The 23,435-nt window shown below is 39.5% G+C and overlaps 1 protein-coding gene across 1 annotated transcript; it reads right to left on the minus strand.

Annotated features, from left to right (window-relative positions):
• Positions 1–2,380: 2,380 nt before the first annotated feature.
• On the minus strand, positions 2,381–20,600 carry OPRK1 (opioid receptor kappa 1). Its single transcript, XM_065669364.1, has 3 exons — positions 20,341–20,600; positions 7,495–7,847; positions 2,381–2,913 (listed from the first exon to the last, which is right to left on the minus strand). The coding sequence occupies exons 1-3, from the start codon at positions 20,598–20,600 to the stop codon at positions 2,381–2,383; spliced, it is 1,146 nt and encodes a 381-aa protein (XP_065525436.1).
• Positions 20,601–23,435: the final 2,835 nt, after the last annotated feature.

Genomic DNA, 23,435 nt, shown 5'->3' on the forward strand with positions numbered 1-23,435 from the left:
TACATGTCCTAAATCTTACAGCTCTGCTCCACACAGCAGCACCATTGAAAGGCTGTGAGCACCTCTGACAGTTCAGGATTGGTTTGGTACCACAAGATAAATGTAGAAGCACTGAATTTATCAACCTCATATAAAAATACTTGCTATACATGACTGTATTAACAATAAAGGATGTGGAAATTATGCAGAGGGTTGAATCTCTACAGCATTTCCATAGGAACTGTACTGCCAGCTACAAGCTGGCAGCTAGTGCAAGCTACTGCTTGCAGTGTGAACTCACAGCCTAGAAAACCAAGCATGTCCTGGGCTGCATCAAAAGAAGCATGACCAGCAGGTCAAAGGAGGTGATCCTGCCCCTCTACTCTGCTCTTGTGAGACCTCACTTGGAGTATTGTGTGCAGTTCTGGTGTCCTCAACATAAAAATGACATGGAACTGTTGGAACAAGTCCAGAGGAGGGCCACGAGGATGATCAGGGGACTGGAGCACCTCCCGTATGAAGTTGGGACTGTTCAGCCTGGAGAAGAGAAGGCTCTATGGAGACCTCATAGCAGCCTTCCGGTATCTGAAGGGCACCTACGAGGATGCTAAAGGGACTCTTCATTAGGGACTGTAGTGATAGGAAAAGGGGTAACAGGTTCAGACTTAAACAGGAGAGATTCAGGTTAGATATAAGGAAGAAATCATTCACTGTAAGGATGGTGAGGCACTGGAATGGGTTGCCCAAGGAAGTTGTGAATGCTCCATCCTTGGTGGTGTTCAAAGCCAGGTTGGACAGGGCCCTGGGCAACATGGTATAGTGTGAGGTGTCCCTGCCCATGGCAGGGCGGTTGGAACTAGATGACCTTATCTGGGTGATCATAACCCTAACCATTCTATGATTCTAAGAGGAAATCTCATGATTTATGTTGGTGTGCATAAAGGATTTTTGGTCCAGTAGGACCAAACCAGACTGTGTTTCTGAGAAAATCTGCCATGTAATGAAGACACCCACCTCAGTCATTACTTTTTATAAAGAACAAAGTTACCAGGAAGATGTCTGGTGCCCAGATCTGTTCCCAGTGAAGATAATGAGATCATTCCTCCAAACTTCAGTAGTAGCAGTGGTGGGGGTTGTAATATATAACAATTAAAATAAAAAAGACTACAGACTAAAAGTTAGGCTCAGTTTTATCATAAACATACCTTCAGCAAGCCAGTAATTAGTGTAGCTGTGCCTTGGCATCTCCATCTTCTCAGGAAAACAGATAAATTTACTAAATTCTTTCCACTAAAGAAAATGCATCATCATCAATAAAATATGAACTTTTCCAATCAAGTGTCATTAAAGCAGCCAATATATTTACTCTTTGTTTCATTTGCATCAATCCAGTTAATCCATGTGCTAATTCACTTGTTTCTAATTCATCAAATATTTATTTTAATCTGCTTATAAATTGTCCAGAAAAAGAAGTAAAGCATTATTTTTAAGTATGTTTATTTGTTTCCTTTATTGAAAATGGAATTTGATTATTTCACCCCATGTAGTGAATGTGGCAGTTTTCCATCAGTTTTGCAACAAGTGAAGTATTTGAAGTTTTCTAGCCTCCTGTTCAAAATACAATCTGAAAATGCATATTATATTACTCGCAATCAATAAATATACAATCATCTTAGAAAATAACACATAGAAAACATTACACACAGATGACTGAATACGTGCTAAAACTATACTAACAGTTCTCCTTAAATCTCAACATTTTTAAATGCCGAAATGCTTTACCATACACAGATACAATAAAATCACTTTGGTGTGTAGGCAGATCATGCTTAAATTGGATTTCCACAGCACAAACAAATGTTACAGATATATTAGTTGACGACAATATTGATTTTAGCTCTGTCATTGTTCTGCAGAAGCCTAAACACTCTTCACTGTAAAAGAGTATGACAAATCAAGTTGTCAAACTACATAGCTAAGAAGCAATCATCAGTGTGGCAGAAGTTTCTGGCATAACTCAGTGTTACAACCAGATGTTGCTTGATATAACCTCACATATTGTAAAGAGAAAGGCCAGAACTTTCCTTATCCAGAATAAGCTGGTGCAACACTACCACCTCCTGTCTTCCCAAAAGCATGTATTAGTACCTGCTCAAGTACAGCAAACATGGTGCCAAAACCTGACCGTCAGCCAAGTCCTTTTCATTTGATCTTATTTTCAAGAGGTTCTTATTTCTTGATACTAAACTTGCTTTAGTTCCAACTACTAGTATTTCTGAAAAACTCCAGAAACTTCTTTGTAGGTGAATCTAGTTCAAACTGCAGTTGTAATCTGTGTCAGTCCTAGGTCGTTGGACTCTTCTCTCTCTTGAGGACAGTAAGATGACATTTCCACGACTAGTCATACAGGCTTGTTTGTCCCATCTGCTTCCCTCATATAAGCTGGGTCTTGCACAGTGTTTCTGACCCTGCTGGTGGTCTGCCTGTCCATCCTCATCTTAAAGGGGAAGCAGAAGTCCTTAAAACATCTCTTGAAGTTTTCATCCAGAAAAGCATAAAGGATTGGGTTGAGGCTGCTGTTGGTGTAACCCAAAGCAATACAGAAGTAATAGCTGGATACAGCAGCAGTACTGTGGGACACATCCCCTAAGGCTTCAACCAGCACAAAAATATGAATAGGAGTCCAACAGATAATAAAAACTGCCACAACCACAAGAACCAACCTGGTAATGCGGCGCAGGTTTCGATCTTTTTCTCGGGACCCTGAGAGAAGCCGTACACTTTTAAGGCGCAGGATCATCAGAGTATAGCAAACAATTATAATGAGAACTGGAATAACAAATGCAAAGACAAAGACACAGATTTTCATGAAGATATCCCACCACATGTAATCTCTGTCTGGAAACTGCAAGGAGCATTCAGTGCTAGCAGTATCTGGGAATGAAAGAAGGAAAAAAAATTGCTTCATTATTATTCTAAATAATCTAATCATCATAGCATAAACCAGGCGAAGTGATTATCATGTAATGTGACATTAATAAACAGAGTTATCATTAAATCACTCCAAGAAAAACTTTCAATTACCATTGAAACTGGTTGTATACAGCTGTCTCTAGAAATTATTGAGATAAGGGCTTTTTAAAATGTATAAATTGTGTAAAATTTGTTTCCCATGGGAAGACATAAAACTGCAGAAGACAAACCCAAAAATTTGTAAAGATGCTTCCATCTGAATCTCATTGACATTTAAAGCCAGAATGAGTACCATGTTCAACAGAGTAGAAATCTCATCATTATTATCAAACTGCATATGTTCTTATCTGTGGGTGGAGACAGATTTTTGGTATCATGAATGGTGGGAGCCGAATGAGGTTTTGATCGTAGGAAGATTTTGCTGATATACGATAATTGTGTAATAATCTCTTCTCATGTGCCTTCTTCAGTGCAAGTGTGATACACGCAAGTACTTGCCTTCAGAAAAACTTATTTCCTGACAACAGCTTCTTCTCAGTTAAATAAAATGTGTGTGTGCATGGAATCAAATGGAAACTGCTCTTTTTGCAGATCATGTCATTGAAACTTCAGCCTGCGCAGAGACTGCAGTGTCTGAGCCCCTGACACCAGCACACTCCCTTCTGATTGCCCCTGCCGGGATTCAGAGTCATAGGCTGTCACTCAGTTTTAAGTCCCAGAAATATTCTATCTGACAGAAGACTGCTAAGAAATGAAACATTTAAGGTTTCACTTGCTGACCTCATCGAATCCTCTCAGCATATAAACCATACAGAAAACCAAAAACCAAGATAAATGGCAAGGCAAGAGAAGGCGTAAATTTACAACTCCTATTGGCAGTCAAACTTTACTGAAGTCAAGTCAAGGTAACAGACAGATTTTTCACTCTGAATCATAGCTTATATTTTATCCTCTTGAGCACTACATTGTTCTTTAGATTTTTTCATTTTCCCTACTGACTTTGTCATTCCTCTACAAATGCTTATGTATTGGCTTTTATTGAATCTAAGGATGGAATGATTCGGTATACTCTTGCACATCACTTCTTTTATATCTGTCTCCAGCAGAACTAGTTAGAAAAATTCCATCAAAACATATTTCCCCGCTACTGAAATGCTTCATATATCAAGATGATATTGCAGATAATTTGTTTTGAAAAACAGCTAGGGGGGAAGTTATTATTTTGGCATCGTACAAACATTTCTGCAGTTAGATATCAGAAAGCTGTTACTGGGTGATATGCTAAAACATTCAAATAAAAAAGTTCAAATCAAAGCTAAACATTTTGTGGTTTCATTTCAAAAAACATAACTAATGGATGATTCTGAAAGCTGAAAAGTGAAAAGGCATATATTTCAAGCCTGACGGGAGATGCTAAGCTAACAGTACAAGTATGACTTAATGTGGTCTTGAAAGTCAACTTTTCTAAATCCTTCATAATCTAGGTTTTCGTAAGTGTAGTTGCTTTCACTTAATTTTATTCCAGAAATGTCAACAATCATCTTCAAAAAAGTTTTCACATTGATTATTGCTGTTATTTGTAGTAGGTTATGGCCTAGCAGCGGCAATAAATCAGGATGCAGCTATAATACGTAGGCTAGTAAAAGGTGCACCCCAATGTGCCTTCTGGATAAAAGTGGGGTGTGATCAGAGACAGCTGCTCTGGACCACATCCAGTTACTCACTGAAACCCCCTCCCAGAGGAAACTGTCTCTTCTGTCACATCTACTGACATAATTTCATATATTTATCAAAATAATTAAGTCATGCTTGCTACCTTCTAATATAATTCGTAGTTGGCAATGGCATTTTAGAATTCCAAATTATCTAATACAAATGTAATGATTGTCTTACATCTCATTACAGTTTACCTTCTGTGGAAAACCTTATTCTAAATTCACTAATATTCCTGTGTTTCACTCGATATATGTAATGCTATGAATTGTACAGAACCCAGCTATATTTTTTTCAGTTTCCAAACAGCAAATAATCAACAAAGATCCCTGTCTTAATGCACAATGTCATAATAATTTTCAGGAACATTGGAAGATATTAAAATGCAATTTATATTGTATCCCTGTTGCCTGAAAAGATGCAGAACTAAGTACAGCGTCACAAACTGAGTACTTGAAATTTGATGCTGATCTTTTCCATTCTGAAAGCCAAATATTCTGAATATATTTATATCTTTCATAAAAAATACTTCAGCCTAGATGGTACGTTACTGGAAATATTTAAGTGTTTGATGAGCTACCATTTAAGATTCATTTTAATCTTGACATAAGGTATCTATTTCTGTTAGTTGCATTACTAATTATGTCACCTTTAGGCATTCATATTCTTCTGTATTCAAATGGAGTCTTCGTACTACTACAGGGAATACTAATAGCACCTCTGGTTTATTTATTTTTTTTAAGTGAACAATTCTTCAGCAAGAAAAGCTCTGTTAACTCCAGAGAGGGAATATTTACACTGATGTAAATTTTATCCTCCAGGGAAAATGTATCCAGAAGCACATCACTAGGAGGAATCCTGTACTGTGAGTACACAACGGAGTAACTGTGCATGGGGTGAGAACTTTAAATCTGATCACTTTCCATTTGATGTATAGCTGTTGATTAAATCTGAATACAGCAGAGGCCCTGTATCGTGTAAACAGCAACTATTTTGTCCAACATAACATGAAGTTTCAGTCCTAAACTCCAGCTGTCAGGCATAGGCAGGATCCTTGCTTTTCCCCTTCAGCATTTATCAGCGCAATTCATGAACACACTAGACAAGATAATAGGTGCTAGATGCTCTAGGGAGACCTTAGATCAGACAAGCAGAGCTGAACAGTAGGAACTGACAAGCATTTGCTAATAATTTCCAACTCTCTCTGGCCCAGCTGAGCTGTGGCATTACTAGTCTCTGTTTCAAGAGGGGAAAAAAAGGCTGCCTGACACATGGTGTGGCAGAGGCATTCAATCATTGCTGGCCTGAGAGAAGCCCCTTGATCTAAATGCGATGTATACAGTGAATGGCAGGAATATTCTGCTAGTCAAGCATGCTTCAACAAAACACTGGGCCAAAACAATGTCCCATGGCCATTATCTAACATGTAGTGAGACAACCATTCTTGATGCCTGGAAGCTAATGTTTCTCAAGTGAGACGTTTTATACAGCCTGTCAAAACTTCACTGGGGAGAAGAGTTACAGCATTGCAGACCAGGACACTTGATCCCCCAAAGGGCTGAAAGAAGAGCTTGCAGAGGACTCTCCTGTCACCTACCCACAAGAAGGCCAACAGCAAGAACAAAATCTATACTTCTTCAGCCAAATCAATAAGCCCTTGAGCAGCTGTTACTGAAATGTTTAGTTTGCACTGTTCCATGCCAAACAGTTTCATGTGCAGAATTTATTGCCTCTGATGAACAAAACAGTGTCCTTATGTAAAGTGAAACCTTTCAAGAAAAGATTGTTAATTCAGAAAATGATTAATAATTTTCCAAATTATTATTTACATCTCAAAGAAGACTACCAGCAAATAAATATACATATCTTGTATTTTACCAAGCCACCCACTAATAGGATGGTCCGAACCCAAGGACATCATTAAGAGTCCTCAAGACTTCTGAAGACACAGGTGCTCCTGCACAGCAGTCATGCCTGTAGGTATGAAGTATATATGTATGTGATAATGTTTCTCCACTTTCCTTCTCAAGGAGGCTTTCAAAACAAGATTAACCCCGCAGCAAGGCAGTTTTGGTAATGAGTCACTAGTTACAGGGACTAAATGCACAGTCCTTTATGGATTATAAATTTCAAGCAAAGCCTACAGGTAGTTTGCATACAGAGCTCATTGGCTTCAAGTTCTTGCAGTTGCTCCCCTGCATGGTCTGTATTCTCAGTTCCTCCGCTGATCCTTACTGATCCTTATTCTCAGCTTTTCCAAGTTTCTATCCCCATCCCTTTATAAACAAGAATCTGAGACACTTAGCATAGCTTTTTCTCTCCAGCTACTGACTTTTCCATTCTTCACCATGCCATCAAGTTCTGTGAAATAGCTTGTTGATAATAAGCTCACAAGACTTAATACTAATGATAGTTTTAATATTAATACTAATAACAAGCAATCTAGTTTCTATTCTTGGAACTTCATCAGAACTACTCTCACAAAAAACACCTTAAGCTGACATTTCATTTTTTATCCTAAATTGATCTTTGATCTGTCCACTGTGAGCAAATTCCAGATTTCCCTTTGCTGTCTGCTAGTAGGTTTTTATGGCCTAACTCTAGGATAGACTAGACAAACTTCGAAGTGTGTTTTGTTGTTTTAGCTGGCCAAAGCATCTGAGCTTAAATAATTTATGTTATACTGTAATGTTCCACAATGTATTTCAAAATGTCAGAATTTTGGCAAATTTTTTGAAGAAGGAATTAATCAAGTTTAATCAATATTCAGAGCTACATTTTATGCAATTTGAGAAACAAAAAGACTAGATTTTGAATGCTCACACTCACCTTCCCTGACTTTGGTACCTCCAAGAACTATTGCAGATATACCAACAGATGAGGACAATAGCCAGATGCAGATGTTGATTATCTTTGCCTTGAGAGGTGTACGGAAGTCCAGAGCCTTCACAGGGTGACACACAGCAATGTATCGATCAACACTCATCATGGTCAGTGTGAATATGCTGGTAAACATGTTATAATAGTCAATTGAAATAACTATTTTACACAGCACATCACCAAATGGCCAAGAGTTCATCAGGTACTCAGTGCTTTGGAAAGGCATAGTTGTGGTAACTAGTGCATCTGCCATAGCCAGATTGAAAATATAGATGTTGGTTGCTGTCTTCATCTTTGTGTACCTGAAGAACAAAATAAGTAAGGCTTTATTACTTCAAAATATGATTATGCATATTCAAATATGTCACAGTTTATCAGTCAGGCTTTGACACAGGGGCCTTTTTCTGTCATTTCTGATAGAAGTGCACATGCGTACAAAGCCCTTGAAATAATAATAAACACATTTGAACCAGCCTCTCAGTACCTGTGTTAGCAGTTAGAACTCTTCACCACGGGCAAAAGCAGGTATATGAACACATTTAGTCAGCTGAATGCTGGTTTCATTTCTATCTTCTTAAATCCTTCTACAAGAAAGTATCATCGCTACATTTGCAAGTGTTCAAAGTATTTTGAGGGTTTTTTTCTTATAATTAACTGTCATTGACTGTGAGATTTATGGGTTTGTTTTGTGGAAAGACCAGTTATCCCGTTTTCTGGTAAGAATCCATGTTAACTGTTAACATCTGCCAGGCCAGAGTGCCTCTGGTATGATAGTCTCTTCCTCGAATTCCTTACAACAATGCGAGCATATATGAGTTTTATTCATTTCCCTTCTTTGATCCTTCATTTGCAGTTTCTCTTCCTTTCTTATCATCAGCTTTTCACAGCTCTCTTTTTTGTGACTGTTAATGTAAACGATGGGTATTGTTTAACTAGGATGTCAGAGTGGGGAAAAAATTATTATAGCAATATTTTTTCTGCATCCTTTCATTTCATCAAAATGAAGCACTTGTTTTGTCCAGCTGATAAAAGCCTCAGCCTACACAAATGAATAGGATCTGTTTTTTTGAGATGGCAACCTGTTTTGTTCTGTCTCGATGGCAGTCTGGGGGGGACAGCCTGTGCCCCAGGCATGGAGGACTGCTCCAGCTCTACTATGGATACAAAGGGTGAAGAAGAACCTGTTAACATAAGGACACACTTGATTCTCCTTTCTGTAATGATTCACCCCAACTAGTTACTTTTGCTAATCGCTGTTAACTTTATTATCACACTTAATGGCACACTGTCTTTCTGAAAACCATTTCAGCCCCATATTTTGTAGGTTTGTGCCCACATTAAAATGTGCACATGTAACACACATGGAAACATGCCTAGCTGGATTTTACTATGTCATTAATTTGCAGTGGAAATATAAGATTTGATTGGTTCAGCTGATGAACATGTAAAGCAACGTATCTATTTGCCTTTTTAACGTTGATGTGTAAAATAAAAAATAAAAATAAAAATAATTCGAGCAGTGCTGACAAAGTGTGCCCAATATGTAAAGTAGCTCAATTAAAATATGGGGAGAAATGTCATTCTGTGACCAACACAAAATGTTAAAAATAGCATCAGTTTTTCTAAACCACTATAATTCCAACTTACGGATAAAATGAAACCAGATGCTGGTTTGAAACATAGAAAAGGGAACTCCGAGAGAAAAGAAACTAAACTTTTCTCACCTAGATATCCTGCCCAGGCTCACATCTTTGCTCAAGTGAAGCATCAGAAATCTCTGAGCAAAGACAGCCAAAGGGAAGCAGCAACAAAAGCTACATTGATGGTGTGACCCCCAATGGTCCAGACTCCCTCTGCCCCACTTTAAGCTTCTCCAAGATCAAAGGCAGAGAGCACAAGGAGTCATCTGCCCATCAGAGCTGGGCTTCTGCACCCTCCCAGATCAACCTTCTCAACAGAGGTGGCAGTCCATCCTGTAGTTCATATCATAGCCCGTAAGGCACCTTTCCAACACAAATATGAGAGCACATAGCTAGAAGAAACAAATATAAGACTGAACAAAAACTCACTGAACATTCAGATTGCAAATCTGTTCTAAAATGGGCTTATTTCCATTAAATGTCTGAAAAGGAGTAGTAGGAACGTGATCTTCTATGGACACCGCTGATGATATTTTGAATTATTCATATTGGAAAAAAAAAAAGCCTATGAAAATTAGGAATAGATGCATAAAAACTGCCACAAAAGTGAAAGGAATAGAGAGAATTCTTCCTGCAAGTAACTAAAAGAGCTCAGCACATTTATTTTATCAAAAAAAAACACCAAGAGGTGACTTGATTACAGTGTCTGAAGACCTCCACAGGAAGAAAATAGCAGGTACTGAAGAGCTCTTTCAGACTACAGAGAAAAGCATAACAAGGACAGATATGTCAAAGTCAAAGCCAGAAAACTCAACTCAGAAACAGTGACAGATTTTTCCTAATAGCTAAGGTGATTATTATTATTGGGGAAAAATTACACAAGAAAGGACTAATTTTTTCCACCTTTTGATGTCTCCAAATCAATGTCTGCTACTTTGCAAAGGGTGTGCTTCAGGCAAATACAAGTTGCTAAACTCAATATAGGAATACCTGAATAAAATGCAATAGCCTGTGATAAGCGGAGGTGAAGTAACTAGTAGCTCTTCTGAATCATTGCTTCTCTAGGTCTTTAAAAACTTGCCCAAGGGTTTGGATAGGGAAAGTTTGCTTTCATGTATCAAGGAATTATTTTGACCTTTTTTCCTTAAAGAAAATCAGAAAAGTAATGATAAACAACTGAGAGGATTTCATCAGCCCTGAAAAGAACAACTATCTGAAAGTCTTTATATCTGGCATTTCCTGTTCCTTACAACCTTAATACAACTCTTTCGTTTGCATGACTCTGTGGCCATGTATACCTTATTTTCTCAGTACCCCTTTCTCTTGTACCCCCAACCTCACAGTGGCAGAATAGGAAAGACCCTCTGTAAAACAGTACTAGGATTATTACATAACTTCAAAATTCAAATTCTTGAACCTGCAACATAAAGCACATTTTCTGTACCTGCACTACTTATGTTGTGCATGTAAAGCAAGCAATTCTGATTTTTTTTACTATGCAATGCATTCACATATAAGAAAATTAATTTTCCTCACTACTATTTATCCAACAGGAAGGACGTCTTGTCATTCACAGTTAGTAAGAAACATGGAGTCATCCCAGTACCAGAATTTAGACAACTTCCAATGTAAACAAATCAAAGCTGTACATGGGATAGAAAATATAACTGGGAAAAGAAAACCCTACAGTGTGCGATAGCTCCCTTAAGGCCCTGCGAATGATTTGGCTCATTTCAGGGGCACATTTGTACATAACAATCCCAACTTTGGTGCACCTTGTGTGCATTCCTCACAGCTCACAAGCCTGTCAGTCCCAGGCTTTGCTCAAATCCACCCCAGTTCACAGATCACAGTGTCTCCTTGCACTTCACACTCTGAGCTAGAGCAGGCACCTGACTCCTTCTCTGCCAGGCTTTGAACAAGAAGGAAGGAGACCAACAGATACTGCTCCAATAAATGCATTATTACCTTTAGGTAGTTATTTCTCCCAAGCTCTGCAGAAGGATCATATGTGCCTAACTCAGGGATGAAGGGTGCACTTGTTAGCCTCAGCAATGCTAAGTCCAAGCACATTTTAATGATGCAACCTTAAAGCTCTCTCACACAGTAACATAAATATCTTGATTACTTTCACCTGAAAGCATTGGCTTCCATGTAAATGAGATACTGGCTTCAGAAGTTGTTAGGCAATAGAGATTAAATCATACATTCATTTAGAATTTCATAAAATTTAGAAATGCCTTCGAGAATGTGACTCAATCATCCAAACTCCTTCCAATGTTTTTAATTAAACACCTAAAAGTTATTAAATGCCTTCATGGCTCTGAAGATATGTGCTTAATCAAAAGTCCAGTTAAAGTAAGGTAGTGACTGCTCTTGCTGTTGGACACTTTGAAGTAGACCCTGACAGAGTCCTGACTTGAACATGAGATGAGGGATTTAACTGCTTTTCTACAACTCTGACGATTGCACCAAAATATAGGAGGCAATATTTTATGTGCTTTGAATTTCATTTAAGGAAAAAGATACTGCTGTCTGCTTTAATTAGTCTAGTAGAAGATACAGAGGAAACCTGAACATAGCTACAGCATATATGGCACAGTGGTAATTAATGACAAACATTTTTTTAGCATCTTTGGGATATTACTTTCAAGACAACTAAAACAGCTATAAATCATTGTTGTATCAACTGCTCATGGGAAATCCCATATCTAGAAAATGATTTTTTTAAATACTAGAATTTCATAATAAGGTGACAACTTTTCAGTACCACGTAAGAATGAAAGTTACCTCTTAAATCAGGTACTATAATCTAATTTCAAGACGAAGAACAGCCTCTGGTGACTTAAGCTGTTGGTAGATCTCAAGACTGTTTGTCAAACTACAAGCAGACCTCAAGCCTCTGTAGACTTTAAATAACTGGAAAATGCATGGAAACTCTGCAGAAAAACAGGTAAGATGAAAAATAAAGCTTTTGTTTGGGTGTATTTTTTTTATGGCTATATAATGAGAATTTTTAAGGAGCAATTTTTAAATGATGCATACTTATGTGCCAAATATAAAAATTTCAAAATTATCACAATTTAGGCTAAGTCCACTTTCCAAGAATTGAAAGTTCTTTGAGACTGGCTTCAACTGTCCCTTAGAAAATTTTCCCGTTCTCTCAGTTGACTCATCATTACTGTACTTTTCCTTCTGGAGTAGAATTTAATTAGCACAATTTTTTAAGATGGTATAAAAGAAGAAATCACATCTCCAGCCTAAGCTCATTAAGGAAATTGTGGTAAGAGAAGAAGGAAGCATGCTATTGAGGAGCTCATATGCTTTTAGAAGAAAAAAACATAAAACAAAAAGACAAAAACCAAAATGCATTATGAAATCTGCTAGTAGAGCCCTTTAAAGTTATTATCTCAGGTGCAGGAGAGGAGTATGATTCTGAAGTACACCATAGCTAATAAAGTTAATAAAAGGCGAGAAGGAAGCTTTGGGCAACTTTTTTTCTTGTAACTGTAAAAGGCTAAAATTTTCCCTCTAGTATAAAATGAGGGATGGAGAAGGGAACAAAACTAACAAATATGCTACAACATTCTGCAGTAGCAGAGTGAAAGTACAAAAGCAAGAATACAATGAGGTATAACAAACACATATTTTTGGCAGATACGTGAGTCAGTGAATGAAAATGAAAGCTAAAGCGCATCTAACAGCAAATTGCGAAAACACCTATCAGCAGGATGCAGGCTCTGTTCCACTAGGTTCCTCTAAATAAAGTATATGGAGATCAAGCAGCTGAAAATCTTAGTCCAGGAAGCTCTAAATCTCAAGGCTATATTCAGGGCACACTCAGTATAATACTGCATCAGAACAGCTGGGGGGAAATAAAAATAAAAGAACAACCCAGGAAGATCTATTCCAAACATACCATATCAAAAAGATGATTCAGCTATCTTTTGGATCTTCATAATTCAAAAGAAAAGGTTTATGCTAATATGAAACTAAGATTGAGGTAATTTAAAGAATGTAGAAGTATGCTGCAGTTTGTATGTTCACATTGGGCTATATGTTATTACTACATTTTGAACAACAGCCATAATTTAACAGTAGACAGGACCTTGGAAAACTTTACAGAATCACAGAATCCCAAGGGTTGGAAGGGACCTCAAAAGATCATCTAGTCCAACCCCCCTGCAAGAGCAGGGTAACCTACAGTACATCACACAGGAACTTGTCCAGGCGGGCCTTGAATATCTCCAGTGTAGGAGACTCCACAACCCCCCTGGGCAACCTGTTCCAGTGCTCTGTCACTCTTACAGTAAAGAAGTTCTTCCTGATGTTAACGTGGAACTTCCTATGTTCCAGTTTACACCCATTGCCCCTTGTCCTATCACTGGATATCACTGAAAAAAAGCCTAGCTCCATCATCCTGACACCTACCCTTTACATGTAAACATTGATGAGGTCACCCCTCAGTCGCCTCTTCTCCAAGCTAAAGAGACCCAGCTCCCTCAGCCTCTCCTCATAAGGGAGATGTTCCACTCCCTTAATCATCTTTGTGGCTCTGCGCTGGACTCCTTCAAGCAATTCCCTGTCCTTCTTGAACAGAGGGGCCCAGAACTGGACGCAATATTCCAGATGCGGCCTCACCAAGGCTGAGTAGAGGGGGAGGAGAACCTCAAGACTTACATTGTTATTGCACACATTTAAAGATTGCCTGTCTTTAACATGAAAATTGCTAGGAGCCCACACAAAGTTGTACATTTCCTACAAAGTAGTTTCCTGAAGTAGAATTCTCTTTCCTAATAAGCACTTCTAGATGCCTATTTTTAAGCAGCTTAAAGAAGAAAAGCATGATCTTGTCTTTTATTCTCCCCAGGAACATAATCTCCTTGAATGTCGAAAGGTATCATTAAAATCCTGACAATTTACCACTACTATTACTCCTCTGAACTAGCCATAAACTGCGTTTACACAGGATATTGCAGATTTAGGTTAGATGTGGAAGCTTTCCTTCTTGAGCTAACAAAATATCTTCTGAATTAGAGTTCAAGTCTACATCTACCCTGGCCAAAATTAATAAAAATTCACAAAAACAAACAAACAAACAAAAAAAGAACCCCACAAAAAAAAAAAAAAAGAAAAAAAACCACAACAAACTATTTTTCTCCTTTTATGATAAGGGAAATATTTTTATGTAAGCTTAAGAGCATCTTTTTGAAGATATATGCTTAATGTTATAAACAGCAGTACTGCAACATTTTTGCTTCTATGATTTTGGTAGGAGAGCTCAGAGAAATTACAAGGTGCTGTGATTTATTGTGGCTTAAACTGAAACAGTGAGAATGCAGAATTTTACAAAATCAGTTCTTTATCAAAAACCAGCATGTCCAATATTATTGAGAGCCTAGACAATTAGCTTAGACTCTGTACCTAATTTTTTGACCTCTATTGGTAGGTAACATGAACCTAAACCTTGTCAAGCAGCTGACTCTGTCTCTTGAGAATCTTTATGTTGCTGCAAATGTTTTCCAGTGACTGGTCAGCCATGTTGCGGGGAGTTCCCAGGGTGTTACACAGCCTATCCTAATCTTTCTTACTTGTGACACACACATTGTCCTGGCGAGTGCTGAGTCTGTCTCTGTTAACATCCAACTTTCCATTGTTCTTATTTCTTGGAAGGTTTGGATTTGTTTGGGTTTTTTTCATGAAGGACATGACGTGGTAGATGTTCCATTCCTGGATTCATTTAAGGCCAAGCTGGATGTGGTTCTGAACAACCTGATCTAGTTGAAGATGTCCCTGCTCATTGCAGGGGGTTTGGACTAGATGACTTTTGAAGATCTTCTCCAATCCAAGCTATTCTATGATTCCATGAGCAACCTTAGCAAAGAGCTTCATATGTGTTTGTGGGAGAGGGAAATGAGTAGGACAGACATTGCCTGGCAAAGAGAACAAATCCCATTGTTGCCTTTGGGGATAGAGGCTCTAGAGGATTTTTTCAGGATCTTACTTTCTTTCTTGCTCTTTTGAGAGGCTCTGATCTCTGCAGCTAGCTGTATGCAGAGGCTGGTTGGAAGCGGACAAATGTTATTTAACATTTGCTTCCCCTAGATTTTTTCTGCAGGAAGGAAATAAGGAAAGAATTCAGAAATCTCTCACACAGAGGGCTTGGGTTGTGGGTGCCACCGTTGTTCTCAAAACAAGGTGCTTGGTCTCCATTTTGCCACTGGATAACTGCCACTGCTGGGAGTGGTTTATAGAACAACTACTCGCTCGGATATTAGAGACTCACTCACTTGGATATGTAGAGACCTGAATCTCTGGTCAGCACTCCTGTAATAAAGTTGAATGAGAGACAAGGGACCTCACTCTATCACAGCTATAGGATTATGTGGTAGGCAACAAATGAATATATCAGAAGTGAGGCAGCTCAGGGAAAAGTCATCAGTTCCTCTTAGGAGGCAGCTGGAAGGCTTTCTTTGGACTTTATGTATTCATTTGTTTTCCTCACCTGCCTCAGAGAAGCCCAGAGCACAGGCCAGCTGAGCACACACATTCCCAAGGGAGATAATTCAACTGAAAGGCAGGAAACTTTAAGACATAGTCAACTGAGCAGCACAGCTGGTAGCTTCCATGGTGAAAATATTTTTCTATTGTGCACTTTAACAATAAACAAAGCACAGTCTTCCCTGAGGAGAAGAGCACAGAGTCCACACTTTGCAAGAATTATCATATGATTTTTATGGATGGAAGAACCAAAAACAGATATGAAGTAAATTTCCCAGAAGCAATGTTTATCAAAGTTCTCCTGGATGCTTTGCCTTTAGGAAGCAAAATATAACTGAAATCAAAACTCTCCTTGGGAGCCAATCTGTTTCAGAGAATCCAACTTAAGGGACAAACTAATCACAGTTTGAACAGGCAGTGAGAGTAAGTATCCAGGAAAATTATCTTCCCTTGATCTTAGTGCATCCCAGGCAATCCAAATCACCAAGTTAAGCATTTCTTGCCCCAACACCCTTTCAGCAAATTCAAAATCCTCTCTCAGGAAAAATGAAATTAAGGCTCCCCACTCCTCCCAGGAGCATGAGCTTCCCCACCACTCTCTGACAGAGGACAAGCAATCTCAAACCTTCTGCCTTGCCAGCAGTCAAACTGGAAAGTTCTTCTAAGTTTTCACTTTCAGCCAGTTCAAATGGGTTCCTGTAATTTGTTTTTCTTCCAGGCAGGGATTCTAGTTATGTCTTTCTTTGAAATAAATGGCTACCTGGATGCTAGCCCAGCAGAAGTGTCTGTATGGATACCAAATTACTTCTCAGAAGCCAAACGCTTTACTCACTATCAGCTATAGCCTCTCTCTAATACTGCCTCTAGTAAATACTTTTTCCAAGCCTTTCCTCTGCTCTCTCTGCTTTTTCAGTATCAGCTCTTCTTATCACAGCAACATATTTGGGAATTCATGTTGGGTTTCTTGTCAGCTTATAAACCCCAAGTCTCCCTTACTTACTGTCTAACAGAATATTAAAAATGTTAGAAACATTCCCATTGTGTTCAAATGTGCTGTGCTTGTCCATCTACCAATACTGTTTCATAAACTTGCCCTTTTCCATGTTTCCTGTTATACTGGTCTTTGTGCAATCTCTAAAAGCCGTTGGTAATGATCAGTCTTTAAACTTGTGATGAAAATCATTTCCAGTTGGGCCAAACCCTGGAGAATCTACCAAAATGACCTCCATTTAGTAAGGTAAGGCCAGATGCTCTTTGGGGTTCTGTGATGAATTGTTATCAATCCATTTGACACCTCTGTACTGATAATAAAAAGGTGTTAACTGTATGATCTGGTAAAAAAAGGGAAAAAGACATAAACTTCACAAAGTGTAGTACAGCTCGGCCTTTACTTTTAGAAGCCCAACCTTTGATTTCATAAAAGAATGAAATCGTAATGACTGCAAGCAATAAGGGACAGGTAATCCACTTAGGTCGACTCTTCCGGAGCTTCATTTTTCATTTCAGAACTATATTCTTTCCAAGTACAATTTAATAAAATTAGAGCAATGATTTAAAGCAAATTAACAAGTAATCTTTTGATGTAATCAAAATCTGTTATTGATTTAAACCAAGTTATTGAATCAATGTCTTTTTTGTATATTAATTTTTTATATATTCATTCTTGCTTGGAATAAATTATGGAAAAGATTTGAAGACAATCTGGAAAGGAGACAATTTTATATCACGTTTCTTAATAGACTCTTCGTGCTACATAAGATGCCACTCTGTTCATTATTAGTATTATTAGTATTATTAGTTATATTTTTTCTTCAACATTAAACTAAACAGAGGAATAGAAGCTTTCTCTTTTCCCTTAGGAATCAATCTACATATCTGTGACACAGCCTCTTGTTGAAACCATTTTTGAATGTAGAAAATTATTCAGTTCACTGGAAACTTGAAAGATACCTTTAAAAGGAATACAGGATTGGTTATTTACAATCATGATGACAGCAGCTGCTCTCAGTAAATGTCTTCAGGAACAATAAGGGTATCATACTTCTATAGAATAAATGAATCTGGAGTCAGTAAGAGTCAGCATCTCCCAGAGTTTTCAGCAGAGTATGTTTGTGGTTTTGATAAGGGCAAATCCATAGTTAAAGCTCTAACTGTAGTCAGAAAAGTCTTCTTCCCCTCCAGCTGTTACAAGTATGATTTTCTTTAAAACCAGCACTAAATTTTAGAGAAATAAAGTCAAAAGGGAGGAGGAAGAGAGGAAAAATACTTTTTGCTTCTGAGGACAAGCAATTTTATTTGGCAATTTCAGCCAGCTATTTCACCTGCAGAAATATCTTCTAAGACCTCAGAGGTAAGGTAATCTCAAAAGAAAAGGTTTGGGTTGAGATAGGTTCTGATCATGCCAAGACACATGTAGCAGTATAATGTTACTCAGGTGAGTCAGATAACTTCACCTGGTTTCTACAAACTCATTTCATGGCTCCTCTCCTTCTCTATAGGAGGACTGTGTTTCCCACATAGTGTCTGCATTTCCCACCGGTGCAAGAGGCAATGTGATGCCTTCTTTCTCTCTTACTTCCTTCCCAGGGAAAGAAGTAGCCACAGGACAGCATTCCATCCCATGTGCCATGGCTCAGTGTGAGACAGGCACTGTCAGCCCACCTGGCTGGCTGCTGGCCTGACGGCAGAGCCATTGGGACTGGTGCACATGCCTCACAGTTGATGTGAACACAGGGAGGGTTCCTGCAGACACCCACACCACAAGAGCTGACTGCAAAGAGTGCAGGTTGCATTGCGCATTCCACACAGAGGTCTTTCTGCACATTAAAAACAACCAGTTTCAAGGTGCCTGAGGAGTCTGGGGTGCTTACAATAGTCCTGGTCTTGCTCTGTTATGATTTTTAATGATTGGGCTTTGGCTTTCAAATCTAAGTGTGTTTAGAGAAATTGAGCACCAGTATCTCCATTTCACATGTGATGAATCCAACTCACAGGGTCATGAAGGGACCTTGTCATGACAGGAAAAAGTGTTGAAGCTTGGTATTAAAACCAAGAGAAGAATCCAGGTCTCCTGAGACATGGTTTGTCAGGCCATGTTGCCATGTTGTTTGGTCATGTAATCAAGAGGAAACTGAAGCAAAAGGCTAATGTAGGAACTAGAGAACAAGCCATAGCTAGCCTGACCCTCATAAAAATAATCTTAAAAGGGTAACAGGAAAGATTTTTTTTCTTTCCTGTAAATAAATATGCACCAGTATAACCCATGCACGTTAACTTTTAGGGCTCTGGCTAAGTCTGAATTTATTTCCACTGCTAGAGCAGTTAATCAATTATCATGGTCAGTGACTGATGGCTTAGCAAAACTCTGCCTTTGCAGCTGTGTGTGTCAAGTATGGAGCCTCTCTTCTTGCAAGAGAAATACAAAAACAAAATCTCTACTCCGAATGAAGGGCTAAAGGGCATGCAAGGGTATAAAAATTCAGCATCACAAAGCTGGAGCAAACCAGTTTCTCCAAGTGATGACATGGGCATCTCTATTTATCGCACTGACTGTTAAGGGGGAATTTATTCCCATTATTCAAGAGTATTCACCTGGTTATAACTCATCTTTCATTAAGTACCTCATCAACAACTCCACTGCTTCTAGTTAACTTCCACCTATATCAAGTCTGACACTTACTTCACCATCCTGCAATTGCTTGACCATTACCATGCATGCTTTACTAACAAGATACCTTTACTAACAAGACACCTCAATTTTTCTTTTGTTGTACAAGCTGATTTTACTTGAGCCACGAATACTCCACAATTATTTTTTACAGAACTTTTTTGCAGGATTCAAATAGACTGTGAAACAAGAGTCCAAAAAGTTGCATATTCAGCCCCCTCTGTTATTCATCATCACCATGCTGATGAACACTGTCCAAACATCTTTATAAATTGCAAATGTAAAGGACAAAAGGAGAAAGAAATCATAGTGCAAGATAAAATAAACACCAGTACACAAGTATAAGTGCAAGAGTAAGTGCTGGTGCATTTCATTAAGTGGTTTAATATGAAAACCTAACACAGACATACGGATTTTTCTAGCTTCCTGAAAAACAATACTTTGCTTTCTTCAATTCGACAATGACAACTGGAGTTAAATACCACTCGGCAGAGAAAAAACATCCCTTGCTTTACATTATGCATTTCCACCTGTCTTTATCGTTTCCTTTTTTCCCCATCTTTTTAAGCAAAGTGACAAGGCAGCAATGTATCGACACAACTAGACATATAAGCCATCCCTCCGGGTCTCCTCACGGGGGGAAAATACTGCCTTGGAGAAGTTTCCTTCCTCCACTGGAGCTTTTCCTCGGATAAAGCAGCCTCTGATCCCTAGAGGGCACCCGTTGAACGCAGCGCCGGGGCACGAACCTCCTTTGCGCAGGCGGCAGGATTGATCACTTTTAAGCAGCTTTCTCCTCCTGTCTTTACCCGCATGTCCAGCCAAACCCACCGTAACTGAAACGGTTTGGGTCATTCCGCTTGTTTTTTCCCAGCTACTCATGTATGCGCACCCTGAGTGCTTCCATAAAGTACTCCCTCCCTCACCCTGCCAAATTTAGGGGCGGCCATTTGCACCTCTTCCAACAGGTACTCCAAAGCCCCTTACCTTATGATGACAAACATGACCAGAGAGTTTCCCACCAAGCCGACAACAAAGACCACCGAGTAGACAGCAGTGATGATGATGGGGATGGCAGGAGAGATGCTGGTGTGGTTGTGCTGGGCATCCCCGAAGACCCCGGTAGCATTGCTGTCATAGTCTGCCCAGCCCAGGAGCCAGCTGCTGCTGGTGCTGGGGGGACGACAGGACCCCGGGGAGCAGGTGGAGTCCAGCTCTTCCCGGAAAATCTGCACCGGAGCACCCATAGGGGCAGGAGAGAGACCGGTAGGAGAGTGCTGACAGCAGGTGGTGAGTACCTGGAGGGAGGGAGGAGGGAGCGAAACAGAAGTGCTGTCACAGACACCAGACATTAAGACCTCTCAGACTCGTATGTATTAAGGGGAGCTCTGCTGGGATGGGAACTGTAACTTGCAAAACAGAGATTTGAGCAAGCCACATTCATATTAAATAGTTACAAGTTTTACATCTCACTGTGTAATGGGCAAGTGCTGCTCCCCCAGGTGCACAAGGAAAGTTTTCCTCCACTTCCAGAGATTACACGGAGAAACAAATCAGACGGGAAACAGCTCAGATCCACCCCCACACTTTAACCCTGTCTTTCCCATCCTCCATATTTTAAGTCAGACTGTATCCTAATGGCCGGGGCTCCTTACTGCCTAAACTCTGCTTACAAAGGGAGGGAGAGAGAAACCCACCACCTCTCTGCACATCTGCTTTGACAGCCTGCCCCGAGTTATTTTTTCCCAATCCCATACCAGCTTTCAAAGAAGAGACAATAATGACACAAAATACCTCTTTCAGTCCAGGAAAGGGAGCAGAGTCCTCAAACAGATGTTATTCGCAGGAAAACAAAAAATAAAGCAGCTCCACTTGGCGCCTGGAAGTATCACTGACCTTCTAGGACTTTGTCACCTGAGGCACCTGCACCTTTGGAGAGGCGTGCTGCCAGCCGAGCAAATTCCCGGGCATGAGCTGCAATGTGGTAGTAGCAGTTGCTGCTGTTCCAGCTCCCACCACTTCTCCCTTTCCCTCTCAGGCTCCCTCTGCCTCCCTCTCGCTCTGCCAGGGCTCCAGCAGCACTCTGCACTGATGCACACGTTCTCCACTGTCTCTGTCCCTGCAGCTCAGAAGCTCACATGACTTCTGTCTAAACACTGAGAGGCAGATAAATTAAAATAAAGACAAGATATAAGTTCTGCAATTAATTAATGCTTATTTTTAATGCACTTTTCCAAGTTGCTTTCCCAGTTCCCCCTGTACTCCCAGGCCTGAAGCAATGATCCTCTCTTCCTTACTGAATCCCACAGGCTTTTACACACTAGTAGATGATGAATAAAACAGGAATTTTCAGTTTAGATGCCTTGCCTGGTCCATCAGCTCTTTCGTGTCTCAGTTCCATAACTGTGCATCCAAATCACTTCCTGCTGAATGGCAGTGCCCCTGTTCATTTGCACCTGCAAGTTGGAGGCAATTCAAAAGCTGGCTTTGGTAAAACAGACAGACACACGCTGGTAACTGTTCTTAGTCTGTTCGAGCTCTCCCACACCATGTGAGAAGTCCAGAATTCCCTGTAGCACTGTTGAAACTCCACTCTCCTTAGGCTCCAGCTGCAGGCAGGGATGGAGAGAGTGTGTGTGCAGAAACTGCATCCCTCAGCTTTCCTCTAATATACTCCATCAAGCAAGGGTTGTTAAGACATTAATCTGTATTTAGGGTATCTCTTAATTTGCACACAGACCTTGAAATCCCCACCAGGAATCCCTCTAAATGGCAATTTCAGAGAGGCATTTCTACTTCTAAAACTTTTTTTCTTTTTTCTAAACCCACAATCAAAATAGGAAATTATGTCAGCTGTAGAGTCAAAAGTGATGTAGGAGGTTTAAAAGGTATAGGATCCCCTCTCATAGAGGCAGAGGCTCGTGAAAACTTTATGATGTCTTTGGCTCCAGTCACTACTTTCTCCAGATCATCAGCATTTGCTCACTATCATCTGTATAGAGCTGTCTAAAAGTTTCACCCTTAATGAAGATGTATAAAAACGCAAAATAAAATATGTAAGAAAAACACTTCAGAACCAAATACATTTTAAGGAAGGAAAACAGATCTGGGACAAAACAATTTTTTGGAAGATAAAATGAGATACTAGCATGAAATGTACCCCAGTCCTGGTTTTATACCCTGCAATCCATGGGATCTTGCAGAAGTACTGAAGGCAATTGCTACTGCCATCTCTTCTCATGCATAATTTTACTTGCAATTTTCAACTTCTTGTTAACATCTTCGCTGGACATCTCCACATTTTGTCTTTAAAATAGCAGTATTTTAGCATTCATTGATAATTTATCTCTTATGGGCAATCATTTTGTCACTCTGCAGTTGGTACAGGTGGATCAGAAACTTCTGTATGGGGAAGAAAAAAGTCTATTATTGCTCACCATAAATCTAAAGCATAGATAATGTAAAGAAATTTGTAAGACTAATAGCAGGCTCAAAGCTTTTTAAAGCACCAGTGGTTGGACAGTAAGCTACTCTTTCTTTAACTAAATTCCATGCGGAAACTCTACAGTGATCTTAGACGTAGCACAAAAAAAGATGTGCTCACAGCTATAGTCACTGACCCTTAATTGAGTGTGCATTGCAACCACATGGGACTGGAATGAGGTGGAGTTTGATCACAACACTGCGAATTATAATGTGAGCCAGAGGCAACTGTTGAGTTGCCTGATGCTTTCTGCCTGTGTGAGCTCCGTGTTGGAGGTTCAGCTCTGGCTCTTGGTTGCTGTAGGTGTTTCACAATTCAGTAGAAAGCAAGTGCTTGTCCTAGAGAAATGCCTTTTCTGATAGTCAGGTCAAATTCCTATAAACTGTTAAAAATAATATTTTCTTGTGTTCACTTTCTTGACGAAAAGTGTAGTATCTGGATTATCAGCAGTAACTGGTCTCACTGCAGGAACTGGAAACAGCTGCAATGATATTGAAACTAAAATAAAGGGCAGAGGGAGACCCATGCTCCATCAGCGTCTTCCTCTCCTTCAACACATAACTGCCCAGTGCTTCTGTGACCTTCCCAGTAGTCCTGT

The sequence above is a fragment of the Lathamus discolor genome, chromosome 2 (assembly GCF_037157495.1).
Source record: "Lathamus discolor isolate bLatDis1 chromosome 2, bLatDis1.hap1, whole genome shotgun sequence".
NCBI classification, from domain to species: domain Eukaryota; kingdom Metazoa; phylum Chordata; class Aves; order Psittaciformes; family Psittacidae; genus Lathamus; species Lathamus discolor.